At 34.9% G+C, this 25,764-nt stretch overlaps 1 protein-coding gene across 4 annotated transcripts; it reads right to left on the reverse strand.

Moving 5' to 3' along the window:
- Positions 1-1,390: 1,390 nt before the first annotated feature.
- Positions 1,391-24,343, reverse strand: LOC125649965 (uncharacterized). 4 transcript variants are annotated; one of them, XM_048877877.2, is made up of 22 exons: positions 23,852-24,343; positions 22,644-22,786; positions 21,934-22,451; positions 21,151-21,230; positions 21,001-21,044; positions 20,274-20,877; positions 19,124-19,347; positions 18,920-18,997; positions 15,730-15,858; positions 15,440-15,553; positions 13,158-13,232; positions 12,653-12,780; positions 11,934-12,020; positions 11,677-11,766; positions 11,333-11,443; positions 9,663-9,882; positions 9,174-9,317; positions 8,473-8,558; positions 8,318-8,388; positions 7,458-8,197; positions 4,680-4,812; positions 1,391-4,510 (listed from the first exon to the last, which is right to left on the reverse strand). In XM_048877877.2, the coding sequence occupies exons 2-22, from the start codon at positions 22,669-22,671 to the stop codon at positions 4,423-4,425; spliced, it is 3,792 nt and encodes a 1,263-aa protein (XP_048733834.2). In that variant the 5' UTR covers positions 22,672-22,786; positions 23,852-24,343; the 3' UTR covers positions 1,391-4,422. The 4 variants fall into 4 exon arrangements, with proteins under 4 accessions (XP_048733834.2, XP_048733836.2, XP_048733835.2 ...); XM_048877879.2 differs by having other exon boundaries at positions 4,743-4,812; positions 23,852-23,909; XM_048877878.2 differs by lacking the exon at positions 23,852-24,343 and adding an exon at positions 23,614-23,706.
- Positions 24,344-25,764: the final 1,421 nt, after the last annotated feature.

Below are 25,764 nucleotides of genomic sequence, written 5' to 3' on the forward strand. Positions count from 1 at the left end.
AGCATGTTTAAAACATTATAAGATCATAGATGTGCCAAACTCTAGAAACTATTTGATTGTGTTCAGAATTAACTTGTAAATCTGCTTTAAATGAAAGTTTTACTAGTACATTGTATATTTCACATATGTAAACAAACACGTGACACGTTCCAACATAACAAAGAATTGCGAGCTCTGTATCATTAGAAATACCTTACTTAAGCGTTCTCAACATTAAAAATAAAATTTGAAAATGTTCATCTTAAATCGTGTCCATGTCCCTTTAGACTGTTCTTAACAATTTCAATTGATTTGTTCTGCTCACGATCGGTGGTGGAATGGTATTCATTCATACATTCATTTTATTCGCTCAAACCACAATGGAAGTGTTATTAACGACTCACCTTAATGTATTAACTGTAGAATTTTTAAAATAAATTTTTGTCTAGAAAATGATCTGTTGAACTTGCCTCGAGATTTAAAGATCGCATTAACTAAATTCCAAACTTGTAATCATCATCTTCCTATAGAAACGGGTAGATGGAATAATATTGAAAGAAATTTACGGACATGTACAATGTGTAATTGCAATAACATTGGTGATGAATTTCATTATGTCATGGAATGTACATTTTCTTTTCAAACGACAGAAAAAATTCACCTTAACAAAAGATTTTGAAAATCCCAACGAGTTAATGAATAAGAACAATATGGCATCTTTGAAATCACTGACAAGTTTGTTAAAAGAATTTTTTGTGCTGCCTGCTCTTTCTAAACTAATTTACTTACACCTAACTATATGTTTATTTATATTTTTCAATATCTACCTGTATTATTTTGTTGTGACCCTTACCTATAATCAAAGTTTATATATGTATATATTAGTTTGAACCTCGTGTAACAGTGATCTGGTTTTGAGTATTGTATTGTATTGTTTATTGACCAAGAACCATACAGTTCATAGGTATAAAGTATATACAACAACAAATTATACAATGAAATAGTAACAAAACATAATATATCATACTGATGTACATGGACAGGATAGATACTGAGGATAATCTTATAATAACTGAGATCTAATAGATGAACATTTATATAGGTATTTACCAAGTTTACATAATTCCGTAATATTTCCAGTTGATAGTAGTTGGATAAGTCTGAAAGTGGAGGGGTGTTTATAATAATATTTCTTTAAATACTGTTTTCTAAAATCCTTATGAAAAGGACATACTAATATAAAATTATATTCATCTTCAATACTCTCTGAACATAATTTACATTTTCTTTCGTTTCTTGGAACATTGCTAAATCTACCTTGTTCAATTTCTAATCTATGCGAGAATAATCGGTATTAACTACATGTAATATTTTGAACATACATACTTGGAACAGATTTTGTAAGATACAATTGTAATTTAAAACCTTTATTGACATATTTACATGCATGTATATAAGTTACATTTTGGTGAGGTCTCAAAACACTATTAATATCATATATTAGAGAGTCCACATACATGTATGTTTAAAATTCTATGAATGAATCCAAACCATGGATTTTTAAATGTGGCATTATAATACTATGTATATAAATATTTGTAAAGACAGATACTCGATGCACAGCTTGATTGACTCATTCTGACATTTTTACGCTTATCTCTTATTTCCATAATTCTCCTAAAAGTAACCCGATTATATATGGTATATTGAATTTATCGTATATTATAGGATACAGACCCAATATTAATATCTGAACATAAATAAAACTGAGGAAAATTCAATGATTGTTTTTTAAAAAAAAAAAAAAATATAAATAGATCACGAACACCGCCTTCCGTCCTGTTTTTTGCATTACTAACTTTTGTGATTGATTTGTGGACAAGAACAGTTTTAGAGAAACAATAATTGGGGGTCTGAACGGAGGTAAGCGGCCCTAAAATGACACTTTTGTCAACTTGCTTCTCGAAACTTGCATCATGATAAGAAGCACGTGAGGACTATCTAACCGCATTCTACCGTGATCGAGAGATAGTGCTGTATATAAATGATATCTAAAACAAAAACCACTGGTTTAAAAATATAATTCTATTTGACGACTGTTCACAACAAATGACACGTTAATCAAATTATATGAAAATTATATATATATAGATATTAAAATCCCGCATTAGACATATGAAAACAAGAGTACGTACCATCTATCCTTCTGTGTTTAGTAAACCAGAAGTGATAAAAGAATTGGATAGGTTACATGAGGAATATGTTTTGGTTCCAGCTGACAAACCTTGTAACAACATTGTCTTTGTTTGTAATGCTCATTATTACAACTGTATTTTAAACGAACTTGGTATTAATTCCACTTTTGGTAATCATACTTATACTCCAACTGCCCTTTCAAAAGATGAAATTCTTCAAAACCATGCTTCAGTTTTAGACACATTTGATATCCCAGTCAATGGGGCGAATGAATATGAGTTACCGTACCTATACTGGATTCCTAAACTACATAAAAACCCTTACAAACAAAGATACATTGCTGGATCCAGTAAGTGCTCTACCAAGCCCCTATCTTTGCTCCTCACGAAAATATTAACAGCTGTGAAGGAAAAACTTCAAACCTACTGTGCGACTACATATGCCGGAAGTGGTGTTAATCAAATGTGGATTTTCAAAAATTCTAAAGAACTTTTAGTAAACTTGAAATCGCAGAATTTTCCCCAAATCAATAACATTAAAACCTATGACTTTTCAACACTATACACTACCATTCCTCACGATAAATCAAAGATATTTTTGATATCATAGACAGTTGCTTCTTCAACAAAAACGGAAAACGGAAATATTCATATCTAGTGATCAGTCATTCAAAAACTTACTTTGTTAAACACCACTCTGACTCCACGCACAAGTACTCTGAAGTTGAAATAAAAAATATGCTAGAGTTCCTCATTGACAATATCTTCGTGGTGTTTGGTGATCAGGTCTTTCAACAGTCTGTTGGAATTCCCATGGGCAGGAATTGTGCTCCTTTGTTAGTTAACCTGTTTCTATATTTATATGAAGCAGAGTTTATTCAAAAACTTCTACGTGAGAAGAAAAAATCTCTTGCTGCGGCCTTCAATTCGACATTTAGATATATCGATGACGTTTTGTCTATCAACAATAATAGCTTTCATTCATATGTCGATTTGATATATCCCTGTGAGCTCGAAATAAAGGACACCACAGAGTCGTCCACTTCTGCTTCATACTTAGATATTTTATTGAAAGTAGACATTAACGGCAAACTGACAACTGAACTGTATGACAAACGAGATTATTTCAGGTTCTCCATCGTCAACTTCCCATATTTAAGTAGCAATATTCCATTATCACCTGCATATGGTGTTTATATATCTCAACTGATTCGATATGCAAGAGCTTGTTCTGTGTATAGTCAGTTTTCAAATCGAGGTAAACTACTGACAAACAAGTTGATGGTACAGGGGTTTCAACAGTCTCGATTGAAGTCAGCATTTCGCCAATTGTATGCTCGTTATAACGATCTAGTTTGTCAATACAACCTATCATTGGGTCAAATGCTGCCTGATGTGTTTCATACCGATTGTTAAGCCGTTCTTGGCACACTGATTTTAACTGCGGATAACCCCGTTTACCTGATCAAAATATAAGGCTCACAGCGGGTGTGACCGGTCAACAGGGGATGCTTACACCTTCTAGGCACCTCGTCCCACCTCTAGTGTGTCCAGGGGTCAGTTTTTGCCCAACTATCTGTTTTGTATTGCTTATAGGAGTTATGAGATTGATCACTATTCGTTATCTTCGCCTTGCATGAAAAATATTTACACTGTAGAAGAAAATTGCTTTAAAGTAATGCATGAGACAGGTAATAATACTCTGAAAAGTAACAATGACATATTTTTTTCCCAGACACAAGTACATACACCTGTATACAGTATCAAGAGTGTTGATAATGAATGAAAAAACGTCATTATAAAGCATAAAATCAATAATTATGCTACCCACACAAATCACACAGAAAAAGGTTGTTCACAATTATGCAAGTACATGTATATCTCTCTGTGTGAGAGAGTATGAACACATTGTTGACTGAAAGCATTCTATATATCCATGCTTTAGAAGAATATGGATCGGTATTCTCTGAATCCAGCGATGCATGTTTATGAATACGACAGAATTTTCACTTCTTTACGCGTAGTTAATAACAAATAGACTTATTGTAACTGATCGTATTCACGAAAGAGTAGAAGACAATTCAACTAACAAGGTTATCTCTTGCACACAGTCTCCTACACTAATCTTGCATATTTTCAATTTTGTTTATCAATATACGAATACAAATTACATGCAAGTTGACTTAAGTTACAAATCAATGAAAGTATTTCAAACTACATGCACTTGGTGTTGGTAACCATGGTAACGCTACACTCCAGTGACCTTTCTCCTCACTCCAGACATTTCTTTGGTGACCGGATGGATATGTATCATTTTGGATAACTGAACCTGGAATCTGATGTAGAAAGCCAATAATTCAGAAAAATAATTTTACAAATTACATGATGGCTTATAATAAATCGTTTTAAGATTTTTTAAATAATCTTTTTGCTTTAATATCTGCGAATTGAATCTATAAAACCACTCAAATTAAATTCTAAGCAAACAGTGTTATAACTAAGAACCTTTTTTGGTTCTTTAAGTAAGAAAACATTCCCTGGGGGTTCTTTTGGTGAGCCATTTCTAACCTCCTGTTAACTTCCGGTGGAAAGTCCCTCCAGCCTTCGTATCTGTCGTAGACCTGCCATATCACGGTTTCTACAGAAAGAGGTAGGTTAAACACTGTATATGATTTAATAATCTATTTCTAAAAATGACTTACACATATCTACATGTAGATATACGGTAAACGATATAAATTTAAACGCGTCAAGCATTTTACAAGAGTGTGTGTAAAGTTTTGGTATCAACACAGTTTCAGGTTACTAGTCTAAAAAACTCCAGGTATCTTGATTTAAAAATAAATTAAACCAGAGGCTCTAGGGCCACATCGTTATTGTTCAGCTTTTGTAATATTTAAAAGATTTTTTAAAATCTTTATTCCAATGAAAAATGTTGACCCCATATTCAACTTTGACTAAAATTGAATTACTAGTAATTTTTCTAGAGAAGAAGCTGAAAATGTGAAGAAAAAAAATACAGATAGACAGATGCTAGACAACAAGCGATCAGAAAAGCTCATTTGAGCTTTCATCTCAGGTGAGCTAAAAAGGGTTAAAAAGTTTGGCACTGAAAGAAAAGTCATAGGTTTTAATGATTATGTATATGAAATTAGGATCAAATTCAGAGGTCAAGGTCACAGGGTCAAAGATTATGGTAAGAAATGTGAGATCTTCCCATAGGGAATCTATATACAAATTATGAAAGCCTAACCTAATTTACAAGATACTGTCTTGGTTAAGTTTTTAAAAAAGTGGATCAAACTTCAAGGCAAAAGTCACAAAAACTTTGTATCGATTGAAATCCAGTATATTCCAATATAAAACTTTAATCTCCTATTGTGGCCCCACTCTACCCCGGGACCCCTGAATTGAGCAAATTTGATTTTGAGCTACCTGAAGATGTTTGCATATTAATGTAAGGTGAAGATAACGAACAGTTATCAATATCATAACCTCTACAAGCAATACAGAATAGAGCGTTGGGCAAACACGAACCCCTGGATATACCAGAGGTGGAATCAAGTGCTTACGAGGAGTAAGCATCCCCTGTCGATATACCAAAGGTGGAATCAGGTGCCTAGGAGGAGTAAGCATCCCCTGTCGACCGGTCACACCCGCCGTGATCCCTACATCTTGATCAGGTAAATGGAGTGATCCGTTGTCAAAACAATGTGCCAAGAATGGCGTAACAATTGGTATGAAACAAGTCAGACGGCATTTGACCAAATGATACAGTGTAGGTTGTATTAGCAAACTAGATCGTTATAATGACCATAGAGTTTGCGAAATGCTGACTTTAAACGAGACTGTTCGAACCCCTGCACTATCAACTTGTTTGTCAGTAGCCTGATTTGATTAAATAACTGACCATAGGCAGAACAAGTTCTTGCGTATCAAATCAGTTGAGAGATATAAACAGCATATGCAGGTGATAATGGAATATTGCTACATATATATGGGTAGTTGACGATGGAGAACCTGAAATCATCCCGTTTGTCATACAGTTGAGTTTTCAGTTTACCGTTAATGTCTACTTTCAATAAAATATCTAAGTATGAAGCAGAAGTGGACAACTCTGTGGTGTCCTTCATTTCGAGTTCTCTCGGATATATCGAATCGACATATGAATGAAAATTATTATTGTTAATGGATAATACGTCGTCGATATATCTAATTGTCGAATTAAAGGCCACAGTAAGATAGTTTTTCTTCTGATGTAAAAGTTTTTGAATGAATTAATATGAATAATCATGGTCATGTTGTTGTTAAGATGAATATTCTTAAAGATGCTTCCTTATATATCCTCATGTAAAACTTTGATCCCCAATTATGGCCTCAACCTATCCCCAAGGATCATGGTTTGAATAAAGGTGAATCTACACTACCTGAGGATGCTTGCATATCAATATGACTAATCATGGCTCTGTTGTTCTTGACAAGAAGATTTTTTATGAAGTGTCCCTGTGTTAACATGTAAAACTTTGATCCTGGGAATCCCCTATTGTGGCTCCGCCCTACTTATTTGAACAAACATGAATCTGCATTACCTGGGGATGCTTGAACATGTATATTAATATGACTAATCATGAGCCTGTTTTAAAGAAAACTGTTCGTATATATTTCCATGTAAAACTTTGATCCACTACTTTCGGGGGCCACTTTGAACAAACTTGAACCTGCACTATCTGGGGATGCTTACATATCAATGACTAATCAGGTCCCAGTTGTTCTTGTGACGAATTTTAAAAAAAGAGATTTGGCTTATATCTACATGTACATGTAAAATTCTGATCCCCTATTGTGGCTCCACCCAACCCCTTAGGACCATGATTTGAAGAAACTTGAATCTAAAATGCACTATTTCAAAATTTAAACTATTGTGGCCCAGTGATTCTTGAGTCCGATTTTTTAAATGACAGCCTTTTGCCTCTTCTGATTTTATTCCCATCAAAAGGAGCATGGCCCTTCATTTGACCAAACTTGAATCCCTTTACCCATGCCAAGGATGCTTTATGGCAATGTTGGTTGAAATTGGGCTTCTGGTTCAGGAAATTGGTCCCTGTGGTTCTGGAGAATTAAAAAATTCTGATGGACAAATGGACAGACAAATGTAGGCTGGTCAAACTTTGATCAGAAATGCTAAAATAGACAATATTGCAAGGGAAGGTATGTATTCTCCATCTGTATACCGCTTGCTTGACTGAACCGTAAGAGAAATAGTAAGAACTATTTACTAATTACCATTTTCATCTTTGGCTGTATCCTTGTCGCTGTGAACATTGACGTCGTCCCTGATGGTGATATCGTCGGTACTACTAGACATACCGGAAGCCTGGTCCAAAGGAATAACATTACATCCATTATCCAGATTGGAAGACATTTCTGAAGACGAAGTTCGAGAAAATTCGGATTTCTCTGGGAGTTTTATTGGGACAATCGTCTCCTCATTTTCATCAGCTTTACCGACGCAGTTCGGCTCATTGACGATCAATGATTGATTTCTAATTGTAATAGTACTGACATTGTTTTTATCTTGTTCTGATTCTTTGATAGAATCGTTTGCTAACGCAGATACAAATTCCACTTGTTTTTCTTCAGAGTCTGATTCTCGCTCAGTCACAGGTACTCCGCTGATAATTGAATCCTTGGTCCTTTCAACCAAATCGGACTTTGGCTCTACTTCGCTTGCATCTCTAGAATTTCCAAATGATTGATTTTTGTCGTTTACTTCAACAGTTTTCTCTCTCGTTGACTCGGAAATTGGGTTTGAATCCGTTTCTAACTGATCCTCTATCCTGTTGGAACACATGTTGTTTCTTTTATTCATTTCTTCCAAGGTCGTCCTTCTATTGTTTCTTTTCTCGTCTGTGTTTATGAAGTCCTCAACTCTAGGGCGGTTATTGCTTCTGTCATCAGTGCTGTCTTGGTACCGGAAAGACATACTCAACATTCGAAGTCTAACATCTTCATCAAAAGGGTCACTGAAACGGAGATTATTCGTTGTAAAGGAAGATTTATTCATCCGTCGCAGGACGGTACATGATGAGACTGATTTTATATTCATTAAAAAAAACTTTCTACAATTTCTAGGAGAGGATTACCAAATTTCAACTTCAAAAAAACCTTGTTTGCCATATTTGTATCTCCGTTTATGTCCATTCGGCCATCTAACCTGCAATAAGTGAAAACGTTTTATCACAAGATTTTTAATATCATTTGGTTACTTTAAAAATGAAGAGCCATAAACACTACCTACACCAACTGTAGCATCTGAATGAACTCGGAACACTACACCAATATTTCCTGCACCCCCATCCTCATCATTGTCTCGCCAATTGTCACCTGCAGTAATATATATATATATATATATATATATATATATATATATATATTTTATTTAGATACCCACTTTCGCCCCTACCCGGGGTTGAACTCACGACCTGCGGAACCAAATCTCCTAGCAGCATGTAACTAGCGCGCTAGACCGTTAGACCGTCTAGGCAAGTCTAGCGCTCTGGTTACATGTTGCTAGGAGATTTGGTTCCGCAGGTCTTGAGTTCAACCCCGGGTAGGGGAGGAAGTGGGTATCCAAATAAAGTGAAATTTTCTGTGCTTTATATTAAATATTTCTTCACTTAGGGCAGTTATGTTCATTTAAGAGTTCATTGCTATTTCTGTGCTATATATATACATGTATATCTATCTATCTATCTATCTATATATATATATTGGAATGGTGGTCACTTATACAAAAATGCAATAAGAAAAGCGCAAAAGGATATTTGAATGGAATTGTTTGTTCGCTTATTCAGATAAATTGATAACTGAAATAACTTTAACTGGAATAGCTCCACTTTTTAAAAACATCTTACGAATTTATAAAAGCGCCTTAGGTTATGTGATTAAGACAAGATCTACAATTTTGCGGACCTCAAGATTATAAAGTGGATTCTGTACCTCTTCGAACGAGGCAACCCACTTCAATAAGCTGATCCTGTTGTAAAAGTCTGGGTTCGTCTACCACCATCACAGCGAACCTATTACCACTTCCATAGGGGTAAACGTTTCTGTGTCCGTTATCCCACATAACCCAAATATGTCCTATGGCGAAGACAACATAGCATTGATCAATTTGAAAACTAAAACTAATATTTTCCGACAACTGACGTTTATTAATAAAGACTATGATTAGCGTCTTACGTTATATCTGAGGATGCATAAGTCGTAAATAAATACATTCACTGCAAAATTATTGATTTTAGAAAGAATATATTTCTCTTATTTTCGTGGTTAAGAAATATGTACACCAAAACATTCAAATCCTTCAAGAAGAGGAAAAAAGATATACTAATTACACTATACTATATAGGAAATTAAACACATTTTCTTTTAAATCACGAAAACTGTAACACACAGAAGAATTGATCATCATTTACGGACACTGACCTCCTTGACCATGACTTGTTACCGTGCCCGGACCATTTCCGTCCTGTCCGTTGAACTTTGATTCCCAATCAGGCCCTCTTCTGACCCTGGTACCTATCGGTGGCATGTTAGACGACCCCTCATATGCACCCTTCCCATCATTATCATCATCATCATCATCGTCATCTTCATCTTGACGTATCATTGGAGGTGGATTCCTCACATATTCCACGAGATCATCCTCGAAAATTGAGTAGACGAAGTAATTATTCGAAGTGATGTCGACTTTTTTCGTTCTTTTTTGTTGTTGTTATTGAGAAGATTGAAACGAATGGAAACATTAGGTATGCAATCTGTATATAAGCATGATAAATTTCTTATGAAATTTCATGATATTTTCCCCTACGTTTTACCGCTCATAACTCTTATAAACAATACAAATTGAGATTTGGGCAAACACGGACCCCTGGAAACACCAGAGGTGGGATAGGTGCCTAGGAGGAGTAATCATCCCCTCTCGACCCGTCACACCCGTCATGAGCCCAATATCTTGATGTGGTAAACGGAGTTATCCGTAGTCAAAATTGGTGTGCAAAGAACGGCCTAACAATCGGTATGAAATACATCAGGCAGCATTTGACCCAATGATAGGTTGTACTGGCAAACTAGATCGTTATAACTACCATAGACTTTGCGAAATGCTGACGAAACTGTTGAAACCACTGCCGTCATCAACTTGTTTGTTAGTAGCCTGCCTCGATTTTAAAACTGACCATACGCAGAACAATCTCTTGTGTATCGAACCAGTTGAGAGATATAAACACCATATGCAGGTGATAATGGAATATTGCTACTTAAATATGGGAAGTTGACGATGGAGAAGCTGAAATCATCCCACTTGTCATCAAGTTGAGTTGTTAGTTTGCTTTTGATATCTACTTTCAATAAAATATCTAAGTATGAAGCAGAAGTGGACAATTCTGTGGTGTACTTTATTTCGAGGTCACTGGGATATATCAAATCGACATATGAATGAAAATTATTATTGTTAATGGATAAAACGTCATCGATATATCTAAAGGTTGAATTCAAGGTCATAGCAAGAGATTTTTTTGTTCTTAAGTGGAAGTGTTTGAATAAATTCTGCTTCCTAGGAATATAAAAACAGGTCAGTTAATAAAGGAGCACAATTCGTGCCCATGGAAATTCTAACAGAATGTTGGAAGACCCGATATCAAATTCCAATTTAATTTTAATGACACAAGCATGCTTATAAGGGAAAGTTCCTCTTTGATGCGCAGAGTGTTTGGGTGATATTAATTTTAAGTAAGAAATATTAGATTAGTACATGTATTTTGCCTAATCCGAGATTCCTCCGACTCTTACCCCCGCTTTTATATTGTGACATCTGCACACGTCACAAAATAAAAGCGGGAGTAAAAGTAGGAGGAATCTCAGATTGTATTTTGCCAAATACTGCTCTATGGAACTCTGATGCGAGTGACGAATACTGGTTTTCGGTAAATGAATTCTCCGTCGATTACTGTCACATGTAACACAACTCGGTCTACTCCGAGACACACTGATGTTTGCCGTGTGACAGGTTGACAAAAGACATCTTTAACTGGTTCGCGTATTCTTAAATATCTACTTTTAATTAGTGAGAATTAGTTGCATGTTTAGATGAGTACCATGTCTATCCCCCTGAGTGAGGCTCCTGAAGACTCTGAAGCCATCCTCACCATGTGGAGATCGGCTTCTTGATAGTTTGGGAAATGTTCACGCAGATTTGCAGCAAGAAACTGAAAGAATATTAGAGACAATCTTCTCTGTAAGTTATCATTATCCTGTATAGCTAAACAAGCTGAAAAAGCAAGTAAAAACTTTTTAAAAAAAAGAGCATGACAACATGAAAACGCGCATCCTTAAATTGACCCATCAATCGCAAAATTATTCTTAATTAAACTACCTTTCAAATAAGAGATAAGTGATGCATGTAAGGTATATTAGATTTAATCTTCACATTGGCTGTTACCTCAACTTTATATTGGTATATCAGTTTGTCAAAGTTGGCTGGTTGGATGATTTTACCACATGTAGCTTCAGCCAACGGACTTATCATAGCCTAAAAGAAAAAGTTTCAGTCGGAATTCTCAGCTGTTAAGAGAGACGAACTATACTATCACACGTGTTTAATTAAGATTTATTAGCGCATTGTTCACAACTGCAGCGCAGTAATTATACAACCATAATATTGCAACTATCTCTTATTGTACATTTCATCTTAGTTACCTGATTGGCCTGTCCCAAAGGAACGAAATATACCCTGTTCCCATTTCTTTGGAAGTGATTGGCCACCATAGATATACTCGAAAGAATCTGCGTAGGAACACAAATATGATTAGTTTAATGTAGTGTGATGATATGGCATGACAATGAAAGAAAATTAGAAGAGCTAAGATGAGAGAATAATAGATCAACCATAACAACTATTTTATGTTATTCCGTAAATAAAGATCAAGGACGATCGAGGAAATTCATTAAAATGATGTTCCACTTAATTATATCTGCTTGCTTTTAAACACATGTAGGGGAATATATTACAAAGACTCTTCAAAGTTCCGTTGATTAACATAAATCACAGTAATGAACATTTCATCTTGAAATTTAACTTGGTGACCTTGACCTTATAACCTGTTGACCTTCAATGACAATAGCGGCCATTTTAAGTCATGGACACTTTTCATGTGAAGTTTAATTACTACAGATTTTTGAAAATGATGTTCACTTACATTTCCTACCAACTATGACCTTGTGACCAATCAACCTATTAGAAATAATGGGCAGACAGAAAGATTCAAAATTCAAATTCCTCGCTCGAAAGCGGAGGGGAATATTCTGAAAGACAGACCAGGTTGAGATAGAATGGCTTTGATAATTTCTATTGTCAAATCTAGACTGCACATTTCCAGTGCTTTATGTAAACATGACTCTATGTAATTCATGGATACCTCTAACGCATCTCTTCCCTGGGGAACGTAGTCCTCACAGTCTGTTACCAGTTCTGGGGTCACCACGCCATCAGTGAACACGATGATTCGGGGCAAGAAACCAGTTCCATTGACATGAGGAATTGTCACTACAGAAAAGCCACAGTACAGTTCTACTTTAAGATTGTTATACGGACATGAGAATAAAGTTCATTGTCGTTTGATTTACATGAAAATACACAACCGGGTTTGAAAATTTAAATAAAATAAAATTTAAATACTGTGGAATCATGACTTTTTCGCATTGCTTAATTTTCATATGTTACGGTGTACCCACCATTTAAATAGCAGAACACTTAGTTAACATTATTGCAATTAACGTATATCCACAAGTTAACTCACACAAAACACATACCAATATTATCGTAGTTACAATATACCTTCGAGTTGACTTACATAACGCTTTGTGAACATTTACTTTTTGTTAAAATATACAGCATAGTACATCTATATATTCGCCACTCACCTCCGCCTTTGACCAGTGCTAAGGCAAGCATCAGTCCAGCAGTCAAGGGGCTCGGACCACCTGGACTAAGTTTTTCTGAATGAAACCGTTACAAATATTGAATATGAGAAGCATAGCGCAGACGACATAGGAAATGAACATAGAATGCGTATGTATACAACCAATTGTGTCTAACATAAATTTCATGTGAATCTTAACCTTAACGTTAAATATTAATATTTCTCCTAACAATCTCACTAACTGAATCTGAAGGTTTTAAATATCTTAAAAACTTTCAACTTTTTTAAATAAACTGATCACTGCGTATGAATACACTTGGCCTAAGATATGAAGCCGGTTTATTATCACAATGCAATTAAAATGAAAATATAAGAAATGTATTTCAGTGTTTGAAAGTATTTAAGGAATGAATTTATTATTTTTTCGTTGGATGGAGGTATACCACGAAAAAAAGACAGAAAACTGCATCATTGCGCGTAGTGCAAGATGGAAAAGTTTTCCGTCTTTTTTTCCCTTATCATTAAATATTTTAAAACATTGAGTTTATATGATAAACCATTATTTGATTTGAATTGAATTAACGAGTTATTCTTGGACTACACTATGTCATTTCGAGATGGGCGTAGTAACTTGTGAATACACAACTTTAAAAAAAAAAAACCCACTAAATCCGTTAGGCCTAATGGCGACTTCCACGAACTGTTGTTTACTGTTGAGCAAACGGGTTTCTTGTGGACTGAAGAATGTAATTTTAAAAGGATAAGTTAGAGATAAGTCCTGTTGAGAGAAAATTGCAGGAATTTTGTTGAGTGGAACCGGAATTAAGTGGATACACAACTTTAAAAAAAACTCTCTAAATCCGTTAGGCCTAATGGCGACTTCCACAACCTGTTGTTTACTGTTGAACAAACGGGTTTTTGTGGACTGAAGAATGCAGTTTTAAAAGGATGAGTTAGAGATAAGTCCTGCTGAGAGAGAATTGCAGGAATTATGTTGAGTGGAACTGGAATTAAGTGTTGGTACTAACGGAAAGCGTGGAACACGTGCATAGTCAAGATGTGGAATGCCAAGTACGGTTCTTTTGAGGGTTGTCAAGGCTTCCAGGTGGACAAGTGAGTGTTACAGAGGGTTTTTCGAGTTTTATCAGTGAATTCCTAAGGCGTCACAGTTGTTGTAACGTTGTACCGAAGCCTCGTTTCGGTACCCACTCATAAACATTATGGCGGACTCGAACCCATAGTCGTTAAGGGTTACGATATTGCAATATCTCTGCGGTGTGAGGTGTATCTGGTATTTGGTTATGTGACATGAAGGAAATTGTCGCAAGGTGCAAACTGGACTATTGTCATCCTCGGTTGAATACATTGAAGTCTCAGCCCGGAATTTCAGTTTCGGGGTGTCCTCAAATAGCCATGTTTATTTCATTTTGAATAATTAATTATTATTCATATTTGATATTTGTTTGTTTTTGTTTAATAAATTCATATAGACCGAAAGAACTGTTAAGTTTTTCTTTTCAGGATTCCCTAATCTATATAAAAATACGAAGAATCCCCAACATTCCAATAGAAAGTAGTTCCGGTAAAAAAAAAAAATTCCGTTGGATACAATATTCCAATAATTGTTTAACCAATGAAAAAGCGTGCAACATGTAAAATTAAATGATGATATAAGAATGTATACTGCGAGCCTCTTCATACCGACAAATATTTCGAGGAGCGTTAGTGCGCCCATTCAATATACCGGCATAAAGAAGCTCAATGTATATCGTCTGATGTATTCTAAAAAACTAAAGGCATTCCATTTTTTTTCAATACATGAGGGTATGAACGGCGACGCTTCACGTCGACATACTTCATAACGCACGTTATAAAAATTATGCCGACGTAAAGCTTTGTAGTTCATACCCATGTGTGTTCAAGAATAGAATTAATTTCTTATTTTACATTCTACTTTCATTTTTGTCGAAATTTCCAACAGTTAGAAAATATTTATTGTATTTATCACGTTATTTCGTATTGTTTGCAAATGTAACACGCATATACGCTGCAGATGAACATTTTGCGTAATCTGTTACTGACGAGGTTTCAGCATATAGAGTGGTGAATCCCTGTGCATTGTATTTTCTTTTCCAGTTACAATCATAAAACAGTAAAGAAAAATGCATAGTGTTTCCCATTCATATTCTATATTCTTTACTAGCACCCTTAACTTCACGCAACATTAATGCTTTCGTGAACTCGGTGTTAGTTTAACATTAAATATATTAAAATTTTACTCACTGATCTCTCGTTTCAGTGGTGGAAAATCCAAACAGCAATGGCTGATCACTCTTGTGTCTGCTCCAAAACAAACCAAACCAACCTTTTCCGCAATTCCACTGTTATCTTTGACTCCTAAACAATGGAGATAATATATTCACTACTCAGTATTGCAAGATTGACCACCATATGCATATACTTGTACCAGATAAGATAGGAATCAAAGTTTATTGTTGGAAATGTTGTTGTCTTCATAAAACAAAATAACAGCCAAGAAAAAAAAACCAAAATTGTAAAATCACACATCCTACCAGATAAGAATTTCAAAGAAAGGTTGATCATTGTCTGAAATGCGTTTCCCCACATGCTGCCAGATGTATCCAGGCAAAGAACTGTATTTGGTCCACATATCATATCACTTTGTCCCGTATTAATGATACCTGGAAATAGCAATAAAGATTAATACACGGATAAAGGCGAATACATTGTTATAAATAACTATTAAGGAGAAATCGTTTTAGTATTTCATGCTTGTACAAAATCCACAGTATGCATTCAAAGCAATGACATATTCAATGCAGTTAAACACGTTTTCCCAAAATAAAAACCAAACAAACTGTATAACAATTACGTGTAACAGAGTCGCATGCGAAACAGACAGATGGGTTAAGAAAATATAATTTGTTTTTGTTAAAAACAAATGTCACTCCCGCTCCGCAGATTGAAAGTGCTCCAAATTACACCCACTCCCCATAATGTATTGCATGGTATAGAGGAGAATCATAGACATTATGAACTGCACTTTGTGCATTGAGGAAAAAAGATGTAGAAAAGATTCAACATCGATGTGACCAATATCATTGTAGTATACGACACAACAATAATGACTGTTATGCTGAATTACCAGTAAGAAAGTGAACATAACCCTCGTATATGAAAAAATCTATTAAACACTCCTCTTTGATCCTCTGTAAATTGTAGTAAAATATTAGATCCCTGGGTCAGAACAATATGAACATCATTAAATGATAATGAAGCATTGTACAGGGAAAAAATCTCAAGGCTATCCTATAAGCCATATAGGAGAAATGTTATTGTACAAAGTTTCAAGTCTATCGGATAAGCCATATAAGAGAAGTGTTCACAAACTATTTTACATCCTCCACTTCTCTTAGAAGGGAAATAATTGGATCCTCACGTCCCGCCGATATGCACATCTACAAATGGCAATGAAGCATTGTACAAAGTTTCAAGTCTATCCGATAAGCCATACAGGAGGAGACGAGTTCACAAGAGTTTGTGACAGACAGACGGACAGACTGACAGAAAGTACAAACCAATATATCTCCCACTGGAAGAGGGCAGACATACATGTAACAAAATATGCAATGAACAATGTTATATACGTCTACTTTGGAAACAAAATGCAAGTTTCAATTTGCTTGTTTGTTTTTTGTTTAAAGAGGAAATGGGTATTCAATTCAATCAGCAGATTTCTCCATAGAAAACAAACACTGTCATTCTTTAGCGGTGCCACCAATATTTTCAGAAGGAGTCAATACACAGCAAACTGTAAGTATACCATGTCTTAAAGGATGTATGGTCCACCTGTCATAGAGCATGTATTAGTATCTATTTAACGCTCCAAATCACTTGAATCTGGTCTAGGTAGGGTATTGATTATTGTTAGAAATATTTTGGGCCCTTTTCATCTACCCCCTGGGCCAGACCCCAGTTCGAAATTCACATGCACAGCAGAGGTCGTACACCCTATCATATGCCACTAAGAAATTGTTTGAACCTGGAGAAGTACGTGCAAGATTTTCGTACCCATGCAACATATTTTCCGCAGATTCCAGCCTCCTAGATTAAAACTCATATCAACGATTACAAGTCAATACGAAACATATGTAACCACGATAGTATTTTAATGTTACAGTTATAAAAGAAAACAACTGACTGGATCTTGGACTCTCATTTATACCCATCCAGGAGCTATACCACAAGAAGTTTGGAAGCCATATGTACGCACAAGTACAAGTCATAAACTATCAAGTGCCCTCATCAAACCCTATGAATATATTACAGTTACAAAGGAGAAGCACGAACAAAGTTTTCGGACCCCATTTACTCCAACCTAGGGGGTTCGAAAACCACGGGCAAAACTCTCTCATATGTTACTATCACCCTGTTATATGCCACCTTTAAATCATTTGAAGCTGTTATTAAAGTTTGCAGAGGAGAATGCACATATTTTGTTGACAGACGACAAAACTTTAGAATGATACACTCACATATTCATGCAAGTGTATAAAAATCCGAAAACTATCATTAACGGTGTATTACAAGTGGGGTTTTTTGAGAAGTAACTAGCGAAGTAGCATACCTTTCTTTACAGAAAGATTGATTGATTGGTGGAAGAGAGAAACCAGATACAATGTACCTAGGAAGAGACCACCGACCTTCCGAAAGAAGGAAAATGTGTAATTAGGAGACAACTTTTATTAGAAGATAAAGTGCAGTTACTATATCCCAAAATATGTAATTAACGAAGTCACAAATGCGTTATTCACAGAGTTACACGTGATTCCTCAGATACTAATAAAAACTGTATCAAATACTCGTTTTAACAACATGAAAAAAGAAATAAAGATAAAAATACACCCCAACGAAAATTGTAATGAATAAATTAAAATCACGCACATTTCCCGAGAAGAAAAAACCCAAAACGTTGTAATAAAACGAGTCACAACGTCAAAAAAGTGCAATCAGTATTCAGTAATGAGTCACGTATGTTAATAAGTCAATTCAGTTCAGAAAAAAAAAAATCCTAAAGTTTTGTAATTAGTCGGACCAACACACGTTAACTCAGAGGACCTTCCCTCCCCAAGTCTTAAGGAGTCACAAGGAAAACCCCCGAGTTTTGTAATTAATGAACTCAAACATGTTAAGGTATTCCATGTATAATGAAAGGATAATTAACAATTTTGAAGGATTTAGATCAACATAAAACTTTATTGTTAAATAATGATGGAAGTGAAGCGGATGAAATTCACATGACTGGTAAATGATTAGAAGCTGACCTTTTTGCACTTAAGACTTTTTGGAAGAGTTGTCTGCCCTTTGTAAAAATAAGAAAAATCTAATTTTCTAAAAATGTGTGTGGTCAATGATTAATTTTATTTCATATTTTCATAAAAAGAAAGTGTATGTAACTTTCTACCAAGGGATTAGTATGAATATATAATTTGTTTTTAAAATATTGTAATAAAAGATGCTTTTCCCATATACTTCAATGTTAAATTCTAGGTGAAATATATCAAGCAGTAAACAAAATTTAGAAAATTCCTACCGTGGGTTATTTTTATTTGATGAACCCTTCAAAATGATACCATGATTACAAATATTCCACCATCCATTTATTAGATATGAAATATGGTCATTACACATTGAATACCTTAACTCAGAATAACCAGTTTTGTAATTAGGAAAGTTACATACGTTTCATCAATATATCGTTGGCTTTGTCCACCCAGTAAGTCTGTGGAAGGGTCTTTTTACTTTTACTGGCGAAGACATCTTGAAAATGATAATATGATTAATAAAGTAGATTTGAAAACTTCATATCACATCTTTCAATACTTTTGATACTAAAAAATTATCACAAGATAAGCGATACATGTATATAGATTTAAATGCACTTGCTTTGAGTTTCCAGAAAGTTGGACATATCTGCACGATTCTTGTTGTTGTCAGGGTTACTTCGGTTGTTGATCTCCGAAGCTCCATTGTTAGTATGTCTCTCTTGTTCAAGTTCTTGAGATTGAACTGGTAATGATGGCCGTGTATTTGAATCTGTAGATGGAATATTTTCGTAACTTTTATCGCTGCTCTCCGCATTATGTGTTCCGTCGAAGTGGGGTGTTCTTCTGTAAAAATTTAGTACATTTCTCTTCAAATTAAGCTTCATCTAACAGGTGATATAATACTAGAGGCATGGTACATCAAGGTTTTAGTCGGTAGTTTGTATTTTTTAAATATTAATTTCAGGAAATAACAATGATGTGAAAATTATTTTGTGTTGCTTATATGCTTAATACTAGCAGCCGAATTTCAATCACTCAAAAAAGCTTATTCTTATTTATATCTCTGTTATTATACAGTCAAAAACGAACAGGAAGGATACCTTCCTCCTCCTCCTTTCTAGTCTGGAATGTAATTTTTTCACAATCTGCTTGAGTATTTTAATTTCTAAAACTTTAGAAAATGTGTGGGGTAAAAATAATGTGAGGTATCAACCGCGAAAAGGGTTGCAAAACTGCGCGTTGACGAATTATTTTTATCCGTTAAATTTATCGATTGATATCCCAATCAACCAAAAGAATACTAGAATAGAGACATTTCTTACAAGTCGATGGTTGCTTGTTAGTGGACCTCTACAACAAACAGGGCATGTCCTTTATTAGATACAATATTATGAAAACGGTAGGTCTGTTTTTGTCCTTTACATGTTGAAGGAATATTGACCCCTTCCACAAACAAAGGTCCCATCGGAGATTCATATAGAGATGCCACCATCTGCAGGTGAAGTACCACATATTTTAATGTACACATGACGCTCAAAGCTGTTGGGTTCTTTATCATGCCAACACTTACCCTGATACGGGATCTCCATTTTTACAGTCATCTCCGAAACACCTGTGACTCTCACTACTAATGTCGGGAGCATAGCAAATTAATAACGACTACCTATGTTAAACGTCCTCGATTTGACGCAGCACCGGAAAAAGAATCGACGCGGGTCCCCCAGTTGTAAAACAAGCGCCCTAACCACTAGGCTTAACTAATTATATACCTATCTTCCATGGCATTCTCTTTCATTGTTCGACCTGTTGAGCTTTGATGAGAACTTGTGTCTTTTCTATCCACATCTTTATTGATTTGTTCCTTAACTATGACAACAGTTCCATCTTTTCGGGTTTCAACTTGTGGTGACTCCTGCGACACATTCTTCTCTGCTGTTTGTACTGGCCATGGAGTAGTGATGTTGTTTCTTACAGTCGTTGCCTCATCTGATTGGCCATTTCTTACAGTCGTTGCCTCATCTGATTGGTCGTTTCTTACAGTCGTTGCCTCATCTGATTGGCCATTTCTTAAAGTCGTTGCCTCATCTGATTGGTCGTTTCTTACAGTCGTTGCCTCATCTGATTGGCCGTTTCTTACAGTCGTTGCCTCATCTAATTGTCCGTTTCTTACAGTCGTTGTCTCATCTGATTGCCCGTTTCCATTGCATTTTCTAGTGAGATCAACAACTTCTTCTCTAGACTGCAGATTCTGAATTTCCTGTTCAATCACACTCAGTTTCCCTGTGAGTGTGGACAGAATCGCTTTGAGGTGTTGGATGGCTTCGTCTTTTTCTTTCCGTCTCTGTGTGAACTTCTCAACGATGCTTTCAAGTTCTACAAATAGTGTTAGGCTTGCTTGTCATACGTTTTTTAATTTGTAATTTATTTTTTCATTACAACAGTATGCCTGGAAAGAAGGTTCTTTCTTCCATTGTAATGATATGGAAGTTATACTACCTGCAATAATGTTCAATCCATCTTCATTCAGTTCTTTCTGAGACCTAAAATTTTCATAAAGAAATCTAATCAAAACGTTATGATATATCTATTATATATCTCCACGATTTAGAAGTATTTTCTTTGAATCGAAAATTTCTCCATACTTACATGCTACGTTTGTTAATTAAGCTTAGAATCTCTTGATGGTCATTCTCCACTTTCTCAATAGATTCAAAGAATCTCTTCACCTACGAATTACAAATTGAATGATTTCGTATAGTAGATTCAAAGAATCTCTTCACCTACGAATTACAAATTGAATGATTTCGTATAGTAGATTCAAAGAATCTCTTCACCTACGAATTACAAATTGAATGATTTCGTATAGTAGATTCAAAGAATCTCTTCACCTACGAATTACAAATTGAATAATTTCGTATAGTAGATTCAACCTCTCATTTAAAGGGAAACGAGGCTACAACTCGAGTGTATACTGATAACTATAAGTTCCATAACCAATGCGAATTAGTAACCAGACTTAAATTAAACTTGAGTTTCTTAATTTTTGTTTTCAGTAGATACGAGCTCGAGGCTTGCCAAGTGTCTCTTGGTCTCTTGAAAATTTTAAGAACGAGAGTTTGAGAAAACCGCTTATCAACGAGGAAATGCTACATGTATGGGCCTGTTTTTCCATTCTACACTATTAGGTTTTGTTCGTTTGTTGTAAACATCTTTCCTTCCGCTGACGTCAAACTGTTGAAATATACATTTACGTGCAATAAACACATGTGCTTCCAATGATCGGTCGAAATAAAAGATACACGGGATCAGACGAAAACAATCAGAATCGTCCCAGGTATTTTATAAACAAGTACCACCCAAAAAGAACAATTGCACCGGAGTGAGTAACAAAAGCTTGATACCGGTAATGGGAGAATTCTATATAAGTACCTGCATTTGGATTTCTGCCTTTATCTCTTTCTGCTGGTCTTTATCATCAATCTCCAACTCCTCGATATCCTCACTAGACGCATTGTCACTTTCCTCACTAATGAGATCAAGGTCATCAACAATCGGACAAGTCTCTTCCACGTTGTAACTATCCTGTGATTTTTCGGAAGCAGAATTCTCAAAATCGTCTTGAATATTTTTACTGTTCAACAAGATTTCAGATTCTTGCCCACCTTCTTTTTTGTCATTTAGCACATCATGGACGTTTTCTCTTTTGTCTTCATCCAACAGATCATCAAGTGTCGGAGAAGTCGAAGCTTGGTTTGAAAGTGAGGTAAAGTCATCGTTTCCATCCCTTCCGTCTGTCTCGTCTATGTATGATTCCACTGCATCTTTTCTAATGTCTTCATCATTGGTGTCGTTTTCAACCGTTCGCTTGTCACGTGATACGTCCCCATTAGAAACTGGCTTCGGTTGGGGTAAAGGGTCAACAGATGATCCTTCTGTGGTGTTTTGTACTGTAAAAAGAGGCATAAATGACCGATTATATTCATAACACTCCATAGGAAAACGGAAATACTGCTTCCTGTTAAAAGACTGTTAATAAAAACTCAACATTGAATGACATAGGGATTCATTTATATCAAATGATATGATATGCGTAAACATGATAAGAAGAAAAACCAAGCAACAGTTAAAGAATTAAATACCTTCCTTTTGGCTGTTCGTATTTCCCATATTGATTACTAATGTTCAAGTTCAACCACATTTATCTCTATGTCTGTCCCCACAAATCACCATTTTGGCCACAAAAGGAGAAAGTTGTTCACAGCATGTGCTAAAGGCGCTACAACTAAATATATTCCATGTATATCAGAATTGCCATGTAGATAGTTACAGGGAAGAAAATATGACTATATATAAGCGTCACCTTCCGTCCTGTGAGGGAGTAAGTATATCGTGTGCTATAATGGACAAACCTCTACCCTTACTTCATTATAAGAGGTGCTGATATATTTCTGTGTTATTTCTTATATACACGTATTATATATGTTAAGTAATAAAGGATTTATTTTTTAGGCTGATTGATGGTTTACAATCAACAAATGACAAAGACACACTCTGGAATATTTAGCTATTTAGAACTAATATTATATCTGTTTACTTTCAGTTTACATACACTTGTATACAATTACTTTCTGTGGGTAAAAGTTATAATCATATCAAAGAAACTTTTAAATAACTTTTATTTGCATGACATCAGCAGAAGCATAGTGATCGATAAAGAATATACTCTCCTATTATGATAGAACGATTATCAGATTTTACTAAATTGAGTGGAAATTGTTTTTTGGTGACAACGAAGACTACTAATCACACGGCAGTGGTGCAGTTAGAGAGGACTTATTAGGTTTGTAACACCACCACTCCTGTGTAAAATGTACTTTTGCTCCATTCTGAGCTCCTATCCCACCCACACCCCTTTGGGTGTAAAAGGTACAAACTTGGGTCATAACCCAACTCCCTTTGAAAATTCTCTGGATTCACCTTTGAATGATAATGGTAACTCGTTATAATTTTATATTGACCCAAAAATATTGCGAGATATATAAACGATAAAACTTTATAACATATTTCATTAAAATGCTTATTTCATAATTACGTATATTATAATCATACCCAAACTCCCAATGCTGAATAATCTGAGAATGATAATTCTGCAGACTGGTATATTCCCCAATTGATTGGTATTTATATGTACATATCGAAAGTGAAAGTGTACGTACAGTCATATATTATTTCATATCAAACGGGATATAAAATTATATTTATCGTTTTGTTATGATTATGTTGACCCAAGGATGTTATACTTTAATAATAAAGACCTACACACTAATAATAAAGAATTTTAATTTACCTTCATCACCGATCTTGAGCCCTAATACATCTACTATCGTTTTGTACGGGAAATCCCCGAGCATCTAAAAATAGCAACTAAAATTCTCATGAGGAGCTGTAAAGTTTCATTAAATGATTACGTACATGTATGTATTCATGAGATTGTATTGAGAGTAATCTTTTAGTATGACAAAGAAACACTACTTTTACGCATTGACACCATATTATAGTCGATTTAGGTGTTCAGCTATTCAGGTCATTCCGAATCACCCGCGTTTCTCGGGATTTTACTTTCACGCTGTGCTTTGTACGACACATTCACACTTGTAAAAACAGTCGATCAACACCAGCAAAGTACATGTTAATCATATCCAAGCAATAAAAGGGTAGATCCATGCATTGATGTATTAATCAACAATTAACTCGCTATATATATCCTCAGCGAAGAAATGTCCATATCATATGGCAAACGTTTAATGACCTTTCTAGTTTGGTGACATTTCTCATCAATACCGTACCGTGGAAGCCTGATCGATATATTAGATATAATTATTGATGGAACGATAACAATTCAAAGTTAAAAGGTTATGACTACATTTGCAACCCACTACAGTTTCGGGTATTTCGAATCACGATTTGATTTGAAAATGGACATATTTAGTGTCCAGATGTTAAAACTATAACAAAAGGATTGGGCAAAAGTTCTTAACACTTAGAACGCCACCTCCCATGATAATCAATGGTACAAAATAATGATGAAGAAGTGAAACACATTATATCAAAGCTAAAAGAAATGACATGCATTTGCTTACATAAAGTAATTATATAAGGGATTATATCAATTTCAATTCCAATTTATTTATTGATTCACCAAACATGTTGGTATACAATCATGAATAATTATAACACTTTACTTTTGTTGCGCAATTCAAAACTTCACATAACCTTCAAAGGTTGCAAAGTACTTTAAAATGGTTTTCCTTTGATATACCATCATTTGAATTGTAGGTGTTCAAAGGGTGATATCTAATTCTTATATATTTATGTATAAATCAGTCATATAAAAATGTAACGAATCTTCAACAGCTATTTTTACAAAACTGACAAAAACGACATTCTTTTGGTATACATGGTTTTAATAATCTACCAGTTTCAATTACTAAAGGGTGGGCTGATATTCTTAGCTTTGTTAATTTAGAACGTGGATGCTTTCACAATTGGAAATGTCTTGTCTTGTAATTCATAGTTCTTTCTAAATTTACCGTAAAATAGTAATTTTTCACGTTTAGCAAATTCAGTATTTTGTAGTTGCATGTTAAAAACATTATCAATATTATATGTGCTATTAACTTTTAGATAAATATTCATTATATGAATTTTGTCAGAGATCGAAAGCTATCAACAACAAAAGCCAAAAAGTTTTAATACTAAAAACTAGAATAAGATGGGGAAAAAGAGTTGAGATTGATAAATGGAGATGGTTTTAGTACTGAGAGCGTAATAGGATACATTTTTCACAGTGTAGAGCGAGTTATTTCCACCTGAATACAGGGAGCGCACAACACGTTGTGGTCCTCAATTCGATTTCATAGCGTTATTATAAGAAATAAATAGAAAATGTACTATTTCTGATTGCAATTAAGTGTCGGTAAAGGAATTTTTCTTAGAATTAAGTGTAATTACTGACAAATGATATAACTGCACAAGAACTTAAGTTAAACTTAATGACATTGTTTATGAAATATGTAAATAACGCACCGTGTAGTATATGCAAACGAGTCCTACGTATATCTAAATATCACAATTCTTCTTTCAATAAACAATTGTTAGAGATGGATCGTGCTTTCTACAAGGAACATTTGATACAAATATCATTTTCCAAATCACCTATACCTTAGGATGTTCATTCGAATGCAGAAATTTAACTCCTCC

This window comes from Ostrea edulis, chromosome 5, assembly GCF_947568905.1.
Source record: "Ostrea edulis chromosome 5, xbOstEdul1.1, whole genome shotgun sequence".
Taxonomy (NCBI): Eukaryota; Metazoa; Mollusca; class Bivalvia; order Ostreida; family Ostreidae; genus Ostrea; species Ostrea edulis.